This window comes from Mustela nivalis (genome assembly GCF_964662115.1).
Source record: "Mustela nivalis genome assembly, chromosome: 10".
Classification (NCBI taxonomy): Eukaryota; Metazoa; Chordata; class Mammalia; order Carnivora; family Mustelidae; genus Mustela; species Mustela nivalis.
The window spans coordinates 35,146,314-35,155,986 of record NC_139029.1 but is presented as its reverse complement, the minus strand read 5'-3'; the positions used below and the strand labels follow the sequence as shown (position 1 = coordinate 35,155,986).

Below are 9,673 nucleotides of genomic sequence, written 5' to 3'. Positions count from 1 at the left end.
CCTCTGGCATGATCCCCACAGGACAGGGTAGATTATAGAGCTACGAGGCTAGGCCAGGGATGGAGGGACAGAAACCCCAAGGTCTGGCCTGGCTAGGGAGGCACAGGTGAGCTGAAGAATAGGAAATGGGCTGGGCTGCGGTGGGGAGGGTCAGTTTTGACCTTTCCCTAGCCTCTGGGGTTTTCCCCAAGCTCCTGCTTCTCGGCAGACCGCAGATTTCTTAATCCCACTGTCAGCCTTCCAAGGCACCCTGCCCATAGGAACCATAATGTGTCACTCCTCAGAGCCAGGCCCCCTGCCAGGAAAAGGGAACTGACACAAAAAACTGGGGAGGCCTAGGGCTTGGAGGTGAGACACCAACTCCCCTCACCGTCTCCCAGGTCCTCAGACCTGCTTTCTTATCCAACCTTTGAAAGATGACCTCGAATGCCAGCTTGAGTGGGCAGGGCACCGACCTGGAAGGCCAGGCCTGGAAGCTCATTACCATGGGAGGGAGGGCAGTTTCTCTCCACCTCCCTTCCTTCCTCCCTCGCCTTTTTCCTTACTAGCTCCTCTCCTCCAGGGCCAGACTGAGCCAGCCGTTCCCAGGCGGACGCTCCCAGGCCTCACAACTGCTCCAGAAGCCCAGAAACCAGCAGCCCGAGAGAAGGCGCAGAAGCTTCCGCAGCCATGTCAGCCCTCATCCTGCTCCTCGCTGTCCTGTTCACAGCAGTGCCGCCAGCCAGCTGTCAGCAAGGTAGCCCAGGACTGGTGGCTATGGCGAGGGGGGCTGGGCTGGGTGCTGCTGACCCAGGGGTGCATGGGGTGCTTGTCTGGCTTCCCTCACCACTCTGGACACCTACAACTGGGAAGGGGAAGCGGGGACTGGGCTCGCTGGAGGAACCTCCAAAGGCAGAGACATCCCCCCCTCCCCCCAGCAAGGCTTCTGTCTGGGACTTGTTTTTCAAGAGTGAGGAATAGCTCTAGGAGCAGGAATTGCCCGAGAGATGGTGGGGTCCTGAGGACAGGGGTTCAGGGAGTGGGCCCGAGGGGTCCCTCATATGGCAGGCTTGTCCCAGGGGAGGGAGCATGTTGTCAAGGCTGGGCCCGGGTCTCTGGCTGAAGTCCTCATTGTTTCAACTTTCTGGGCTAGGGTGGGGTAGGGACCAGTGCCCCAGGGTGGCCCACTTCAGAAATCTGAGCTCTCCCTGTCTTGCTGTGTGGCTGGGAGAAAAATCACTGCCCCTTTGTGACACTCCGTTTTCTCCTCCATAAAGTGAGGACAATAGAGCCGCCCTGCCTACCCAGGTGAGGGCGTGGGAAGGCTGCACAGCAGGGAGGCACCACACCCCAAGATCTGCTGTCTGCCCTGAGCTGCAGGGCTCCATCCGCCTCCCAAGTCTGGGGGCTCTGCAGGTGGGATTTGGTGCAGAGGGGACCGGCAAAGATGCTCCCCGAGCAGCTTCACAGGGACCCTGAGCTAACATGCAGGTCCACTTCCCCTCTGCCTCCCAGTCTCGGAAGCCCTCTGATCAGAAGATCAGAGGGGTTGAGAGACTTGAGTGGATCACACAGCAGTGGGAGAAGAGATGTAGCCAGGTGCACGAGCCCTGGCTCTGGGGGCCCCACACAGACCACGTTCGGCCCCTGACTCCTGACAAAATTCAAATGCAGGGAAACGGGCGGTAAAACAAACAGGGTTTATTTCAGTGGAGGTCAACCCCAGGAAGACAGCGGACTAGCATCTCCAGGACTGTCTGCAAAGTGCCAAAAATACTTCCAGGTTTCTCTAAGAAAACTGTGGGGCAGAAGTAGGTGGGTCCATGCAAATAGGCCAGGAAGGTCAAGTCTGTCTTTGCTTTGGGGGTCTTGCTGGCTCGGGGCCATCCGTACTGCTTGAAGGCAGAGTTTGGGTTCCCAGAACTGCCCTCAGGGTCTTTGCCTGAGTGAAGAGATAAGCCAGAAAGAACTTCAATGGGAAAGTTTGAGATCACTCGGGAGGGACTAGCAGTCTTTCAGGGACAGGGCTCAGGTCACCTCTCTCTTGCCGCAGGCTCTGCCCCCTGTACTCTCTGCTCACTTCAGAGCCACGTGGATGGAGGAGCAGGGTCCAGGGGTTCCCTGGGTGTTTGGAGGGAGTTGGCTGCAGGGTCTAGAGGAGGCAGGGAGGGGCCTCCCAGGGCTGGAGCCCTAACTCCCCATCCTTAAGTAACCACGGACAGACAGACAGACTGAGGAAACAGTGAGTCCAAAGTACTTTGTTTGGGCAAGTCTGTAAGTCTGTAACCACGCTGATCCGCGGATCCGGCCCCAGGCCCCTCCCCTCTTCTCTGTACCTGGCAGGCTCAGAGGAATCTCAGAGAAGGGGTGGGGCCTTCACAGCAGCAGGAGAGCTTTAGGGTAGACTGAAGGAAGGACTTTGAATGAGAGTGAGGCAGAATGAGGTTTCCGATGCCCAGCCCAGGCCCCTCTAAATACAGGGTGACACCAGGTCTGCATGTGTCTTGGCCTGGACCGAAGACCTCTGGGGGCCTTCTGTTGGCCTCTGTTTCCTCCTGACACCCACCTGCTCCCGCATTTCTGTTCTCTGCGGGGGTTAAGCGCTCACAAGCTCACAGAGCACAGTGATGCCTGGGGGAGGGGAGAGCCCTTTGGGGCTGCCAGTGGCTGAGGGCAGAGATTTTGGGAAACCTTGAGGGTTGAAGGTGGTGTCAAAGGTCAAGATGGAAAGAAGGTGATGAATGGGGGGGGGGTGTCTCAGCCTGGTCTCTGGCCTAGTCCTGTGGGCATCCAGCCGGAGGAGATAAAAGGGGCTCAGGTTTTAAGGCTTTTTTCCTGGCCCCCCGACCTGGAGGAGAACTTGTCCTTCTGTCTTGCTTTTCCAACGGTGTTCAGTCCCACCCCTCTCTCCGGGTGCCCCTCGTTAAGCTGCCATGCTTGTTCTCCACTCCCGCGCCCTAACCAGTGCCAGAGAAATCTCATTATAGAACAGGATCTTCCAGATGCCAGCCCAGTCCTATCAGCTCTGGCCTCGCCAGCCTTATGGAAGTCAGGGAGAAGGGGAGAGACACACGGCTGGCAGGGCCCGGGCCAGTTGTCCAGAGGGCTGCCCTTTGGTCCCTGGGGCCCAGACACTCCCTAGGGGGCCTTGCATGGGACCCACGTGGAGGGGTGGGCGGGGGCTTAGGGCTGTCTCTCCTAGCCATCTCATTCCTTTTCTGAATTCCTGTTTTCCCACTGTCATCCCTTTCTGAGCTCAGTGGGGAATCAGGTGGGTCCTCCTGGCCACCCTGGCTGCCCCGGAATGTCTCGTCTGGTCCTGGCCACTGGCAGGCCGATGGCCTCTGACACAGGCTCTAGCCTTTGGGGCATGAGGCCCTTCCCTCCCCTGTATTGTACTTGGAGCCCCTAGCCTGCTGCAGTGACCACGCCCCTCTTTCCAGGCCTGGGGAGCCTGCAACCCTGGATGCAGGGCCTAATCGCTGTGGCTGTATTCCTGGTGCTGGTCGCAATTGCCTTTGCTGTCAACCGCTTCTGGTGTCAGGAAGAGCCGTGAGTACCGTCCCTGGGGTCCCTGGGGGGCCCGGGGTTTGGGCTGGTGCTGGCAGGGTGGGCCCCAGGGCCATGCCACTGCTCTAGTCGTGCTGAGAAGGGCCTCGGAAGCCCAGCAGCCAGTCTGTCACTGTGTGGAAGTGACACTGAGGCCAAAGGTGTCTGGGACCAGGGCTGAGGCTCTGTGACTGCCAGACTGGGCTCTGGCAGTCCCCGTGGCTCTGTGCTTGTTCATGGTGAGCTTCCCCCAGATCTCAATGTCTCTCTCTCTCTGTAGAGTCAGAACACTGGCCCCACTTGTGATGGGGGTGTGAAAACCTCTGGGAAGGAAGGTTCCATCATTCTTCAGGGTCAGGTGCTGTGCCACATCCTGGGGTCCAGGGGGTCAGCAGGACAGACACTGCGGTGCCCCCAGGCTCCCAGACAAGATGGCAAGGAGCAGTCACCATGCGGGGCTGTGCTGAAATGCAGTCTACTCCGTGCTCCCCAACCCAGGCTGCCCCTGCCACTGACTCTCATGAGGGGGGCCCAGTGCCCTGGGGGCCAGCTGAGGCCCCACGTGGCCCCATGAGGAGCCATGAGCCGTCATGGGTGGAGAGAGGCATAGGGAGGACCACAGAGAGACCAGCGAGGTAGGCAGGACCTGGGCCTAGCAGCAACCGATGCCCCGAACTTTGGGCTTTATCCTTCCTGCAGGAAGAATCCCGTGAAAGCTTGCATGCTGGTCTTGAGTTGAGGAGTGGCCTGAGCACAACTGGGGGCCCCAGGTACATGCATGGGGGAGGGGCAGACGAGAAGGGCAATGACCTCCCCACCACAAGCTTGAGGTCAGGAGAGAGTCTGGCCTCTGGAGGCAGCAGAGGGCATAGAGAGGGGACCTGTCTGAGAGCTGTCTAGGGGGCCGGTCCCCAGGACTTGCTGGAGGGGGACCGCTGTGCGCAAGAGGAAGGAAGGACAGGGATGGGTCCAGGCTTCTGGTGGTACTGCTCACAGAGACACGGAGCCCCCGAGGCAGATCTGGAGGCAGCTGAGGAGTTAGCTTGGGACATACTGAGTCTGAGGTGCCCATGTGGTGACCCAGGAAGGGCATAAGCAGTGGCCAGAGTGCTGAGCTTTTGGTCAGGAAGAAGCCTCATTTTTTCACCTGAGCTAAGCTCTGCCTTGAGTGGAGGTGGACTCTGTCCACACCCGGTGCAGGGAGAGCCACGTGGACTTGGGGGGGGGGCAGACACCAAAGCCTGTTGGGTCTTGAGCTGAAGCCAGAAGGAGGATCACAGAGGGAGGCTGAGTGGTGGTTGGGGAGAGGGCTTGGATAATTCTTCTGCAAATCTCAGCCTGGGACCTGAGGCCCCCCACCTTAGCAGGAAGGGTGTGCAGGCCCGTGGAGCAGGGCCAGAATCAGACCACTGACAGGGGCCCGGCTGGAGAGACGGGATTTTGCCAGGGCCCAGCCGCTGCCCTTGGACTTGTGAGAAACAGTGCCTGGAAGAGCACCTGCCTGGACAGGGGGAAGGAGGGAGAACAAGAGGGTAGGGACCCAGGGGGCCCTACTGATGAGCCTCATCCACAGGGAGCCCGTGAACACAGTCATGACCGTTGGAAACAAGGCAGATGGAATCCTGGTAGGAACAGATGGAAGGTACTCCTCGATGGCGGCCAACTTCAGGTGAGGGCCTGGTATGGGGCTGACCGACCACCCTGTGCTCCAGAAGGACCAGGTGCTTCTGAGAAGTGGGGTGGGAGGGGGAGGAGGACTCATGTTTGGAAGGGCTCAGTGAAGGGAGGAGGGAGGGGTGCAGTGGGGGCTTTGTGAAGATGCAGGGCTCCTGGGGGACCACCAGCTGAGCTGGGGAGAAGGCCCAGTAAGAGGATGGGATTGGCAGGGGAAGGGGCTCAGCCAGGGGACTGGGACTCATAGGAGGGGTGGAGGGGTGCGGTGGGACAGAGGGACTCAAGGAAGGAATGGGACTCTGAAGGGATGAGTTGGGGAGGCAGCTCTGTGGGGAGATGGGCTCCGTGAGGGGGGTGTTCAGTGGGGGGTCCAGTGGGGGAGCGGCTTAGCCTAGGAGAGAGATGGGGGCTCAGGGAGGGGTGCTGAGAGGCCTCTAGTCACGGGTGCACCTGGGACAAGATGTGGGCAGGGGAACTCTCTTCTGGCACTCAAGTACATTTATTCGGGAAGATACTGCTGTCACAGGTGCAGCAGGATAGAGCACGGAGGGGGTGATGACCCCTGTCATCCTCTTTCAGCTCGAGTGAGCATGAGAATGCCTATGAGAATGTCCCCGAGGAGGAGGAAGGCAAGGTCCGGAGCACCCCCATGTGACCGCCGCTTGCCTGTGGCCCCCAGCCCTGACCCCAGCTACCTGTGATGGATGCCCAGCTCACCGCCCAAGCCAGCCACTCCTTCTTTGTGCAGGAACCTACAGGAAGGGGCCAACTCTCCAGCTCCACACTGCCTACCTTCCCTCCAACTGTCACCAGCCGAAGTCAGAGCTGTGTCCGGGTTGGGACTCAGCAGTGGCCCTAGGGGTTCCTGCCAGGTCTCGCTCCCAATTTAATTCAGAAGACCCTTCCGAAGAGGACAGTCAGCTCATCACCTCCAACCCTGCCTCACATCCTCTCCCTCTTAACCGTGGAAATGGCTCTCATTTCTGTGAAATAAAGATGTTTTGTATTTCCAAGCCTGATGTTCCCAGGGTTCAGACACCGCCCCTCAGGCTTAGAGCCAGGCCCAGTCTTGCTTTCTGAGTCATGACTGTCACCTCCCCAAGCCACCCTCATGGTGGCTTTGGAGGATTACCCAGGAAATCCTCTCTGGGAGCCCCCTTGGGGTAGGGAGCTCACCTACTCCAGCCCTTGTTCCAGGCAGAGACCCTCCTGCCAGTGCCCCTCCCTGACTACCCTTCACAGGGTGAAGTGATTCTGGGCCCTTCTTTGTTCAGTACTGATGCCTGTCCCTATCCTCTGTGCTGCCTGGCTTTGTAGGTCACTCACTCGTCCCTCATCCAGGCAGCTCTAGCGGTACTTGGGATGTACTTGGAGTATAAGAGCTTCTCAGAGCTTGCGCTAGGACGCTAGGACGCAGGGAGCCCAGCTTTGAGTCCCCGTCCCCTGCAGCCTTACGAGGTAACTTTGGGAGTCACAGTCCTCTCTGAGCTCAGCTTCCTCTCTTGGGGGGGGTGGTGGTGGTGGTCAGTTTCATCACAAAACTGGAGTAGAATCATTCTCAGTCTTGCCCCTGACTCCCTGTCCTGAGGGGTGGGTGGAGTCAGGGAACTGAGTCCCAGGGGGAATGAAGCAGGGGGGAGGGAGGTGGGAGGAGGCCACCCAGTCATTGGGCTGGCTGACCGTGGAGGCCCCTCGTCCCTGTGACTGTCACTCTTCCGGGAACAGACAGAATATGGGGTGACAGCCTGAGACAGACCTAGCCAGGAGCAATCCCAGATCCAAATGAATGTGGAAGGTAGAGGTAGAGGGTAGAAGGCAGTCCACCTTGTCCTAAAGATCTCCCTCTGCTGACTGTCCCAACCAGTCATGGCCCCCTCACTTCCCCACTGTAACCTTTGCCCTGCTGTTCTGGGGTTTCAGCCAAATGCTCCAGGGAAGACCCATCTAAGACATGACTTATCCTTTCTTGCCACTGAGTTGTAATTTGTAGCCTGCAGCAGAAGGAAGAGTCCTGTGCAGAGTGAAGGCAGGGTCTTTGCCCCAAGCCTTCCCTTGCATGTTGTGTGACTCAGGACAAGTTTCTTCCCCTCTCTGAGCCTCAGCTCAGTGAATTGTGGCCGTGCTCTTGTGGGCAGATGCCTTCTCACTCACTGCTGCCAGTTCCAACTCTGCATAGTCCTTTTTCTTGGCTCTGCTAAGGTTCCCCTTCCTCTAGGAAGTCCTCCTTGACTAGACCAGAGGGCAGAACCAGGAGGCCAGCCTGCACAGCCTCTAACTTACTGGAGGAGGGACAGAGGTTACTAGAGGGCCTCTGCTAAGGCACAAACACCCTCTTCTTCCTTTCCAGCCTCCTTGTGTGAACCTTTCTGCTGCTTGGATTGATTCTCCTTGCACAAACCTCCATTCCCTCCCTCCCACTGCTGCCCCGAGTTGTCCCTGAGGGCTTGGGTTGGGTTCAAGCCTGGCCCAACACACCCTCCCAGGTAGAGGGCAGAGCCACCATCCCTTGGCCTCCTTGCAGCAAGTGAAGCCTGGCCTCTCTCCCCTGTGAGGCTGCCTAGCAAGGGCCGGTGGCAGTCGCTGTCCTGCCTGGTTTCTGCCCCCTCTTCCCTGCCTCTGCCTCCCTGGGAGCCGTCTTAGCCCCCTCTCTACGGTGGAGGACGCAGGGTGGTGGGAACTCGGGGATCCTTGCAGGTGCTGGGCTGGTATTGACCTTCCCCCCACCCCATGTTCCTGCCTTGGCAGGGGGCAGGGGGCATGGACCTGCCGGCCCCAGAGCCCCCAGCCCTTATCGCCTGTTCCCACCTGCCAGCCTGGCCAGAGGGAGGGAGGGAAAAGAGGCTGGGCCCGGGCCAGGGCGGTGCTTAATGACCCTCCGGGGCCTAATCTCAGGCTGGCAGCCGCCGAGTGGCTCAGGCTCGCTCCTGGAGGAGGCTGATAACACACCAGCTGGGCCCCCCACCATCTATCGGGGCTGCACAGCCAGTCCCAAGGGGGCGGCGATCAGGGGGCCTGGGGAACTGAGCCTCTGAGCTGGGGCGGGGAGGGAGTTGAGCCCCTCCCCCGCCAGCCCTGGGGGAGGGGATTCTCATCTCCTTGAGTGACAGGAGGAGGGACCGCGCCGCTAGAGCGGTGGGCTGGCCTGAAAGAAGCCCCGCACGTGGCCGGTGGGTGGGCCTTCACGACTTCCGGCTCCCTCCCCGCTCTTTTCTCCCATTCATCCCGGGTCTCCTCTGCTCTCCCGGCCTTTGTGGATCTCTGTCTCCCTGAGTGCACCTCTTGGCCTGTCTTTATCTCCGTCTTCTAGTCTCCTCCTCCTCTTTCCTCCACCCCGAGCTAGTACTCACCATCTCCTCTTTCCCCTTGTTTCCTTCCTCTGTATCCGATGGGTTCCCCTGCGTGCCCCACCTGCCCGAGCGGCACCGTGCTGGTCCCTTGGCCCGGGACGTCCCTGGCCTGCCTCACTGGCGTCTCACTTCTTCGCGTGGCATCATCTCCCGCTGATCCCTTCACTCGTTCTCCGGCCGGAATGCTCTGGCCGCCCAGACCCTGGCTGAAGGGCCGGGAGATTCTCTTACTGCTAGAGGATAGTCTTGCTTTTCCCGGAACAGGGCTCGCACCTTTTTCCTTCTCTACCTAGAACTTGTGAATTTCACAGCGTTATCTATAGATTACATCCAGACTCAGGCACTAAGGGCTCCGATCGGCAACTGCTGAATTGGAGGTAGATTTTGGAGTGCCTTACTTCAGTTAGACTCCAAGAGGAACTTCCAATCTGGAGTTGGTTTCAAAAACAGGGCTGTGGAATTCTATCTCGAGGGTCACCTGTTCTAGGACAGAGTGTCAGGTGGTTGGAATATTTTTCAAGATGATTTCCCTTAGGCTCAGAGTAACCTGAGCAGAAAGACTGCTTCCAGGAGCCATCAGATCAAGACTACTGCTCTGCAGAGGTGGCATCCCCCAGCTTAGGGGGGAGGCGGGAGTGCGGAGTGGCACTCCAGTGGTGATTCCAGTCACACACCCTCTGCCTTGTCCCCTTGGACCAAGTTCACCCATGAGTCAGATAGCTGGAGCTGTCAGAACTTGCTCTGGGACCAGGAGGGGAGGCATCTGCCTATTCTCCAGGTCTGGCCTGGGGCCTGGACACCCCCCCCCCCCCGCCCAGCTTGGCTCTCCTCCCCCATTTCCAGTCCCCACAAGTGCAGGCATTGGCCAAGATCATGAACTTGAGAATCCTACAGACTCTGGCTCGTATTCCAGCTCTGTGCCTCACCTTGTGGACCGCCTCGCCTATCAGTTGTGCCACTGACTTGCCAGTAGGATTGATTCTGTTGGGTTTTCCCTGAAAGGCTGCGGCGGGGAGGAAATGGAGATCATGTATGCCCTTATTGCCCCTGCCACTGCCGGGCCTTCCTCTGGGCTGTTCCAGCCATCTCTGGACACACCACCCTGTGGTCTGTTTGCTTGCCAG

General features: G+C 59.1%; 1 protein-coding gene across 2 annotated transcripts; it reads left to right on the top strand.

Moving 5' to 3' along the window:
* Positions 1-219: 219 nt before the first annotated feature.
* PDZK1IP1 (PDZK1 interacting protein 1) lies at positions 220-6,215 on the top strand. Of its 2 annotated transcripts, XM_082686166.1 has the most exons (5): positions 220-348; positions 563-736; positions 3,423-3,531; positions 5,102-5,197; positions 5,782-6,215. In XM_082686166.1, exons 2-5 carry the CDS (start codon positions 670-672, stop codon positions 5,855-5,857), a joined length of 348 nt encoding a protein of 115 aa, XP_082542292.1. In that variant the 5' UTR covers positions 220-348; positions 563-669; the 3' UTR covers positions 5,858-6,215. The 2 variants fall into 2 exon arrangements, with proteins under 2 accessions (XP_082542292.1, XP_082542291.1); XM_082686165.1 differs by lacking the exon at positions 220-348 and having other exon boundaries at positions 374-736.
* The last annotated feature ends 3,458 nt before the right edge of the window (positions 6,216-9,673 follow it).

Coding starts and splice junctions, on each gene's coding strand:
- PDZK1IP1 (XM_082686166.1), top strand. CDS start 670: ATGTCAGCCCTCATCCTGCTCCTCGCTGTCCTGTTCACAGCAGTGCCG. Junction 3,532..5,101: donor TTCTGGTGTCAGGAAGAGCC/GTGAGTACCGTC, acceptor CCTCATCCACAG/GGAGCCCGTGAACACAGTCA. Junction 5,198..5,781: donor TCGATGGCGGCCAACTTCAG/GTGAGGGCCTGG, acceptor ATCCTCTTTCAG/CTCGAGTGAGCATGAGAATG.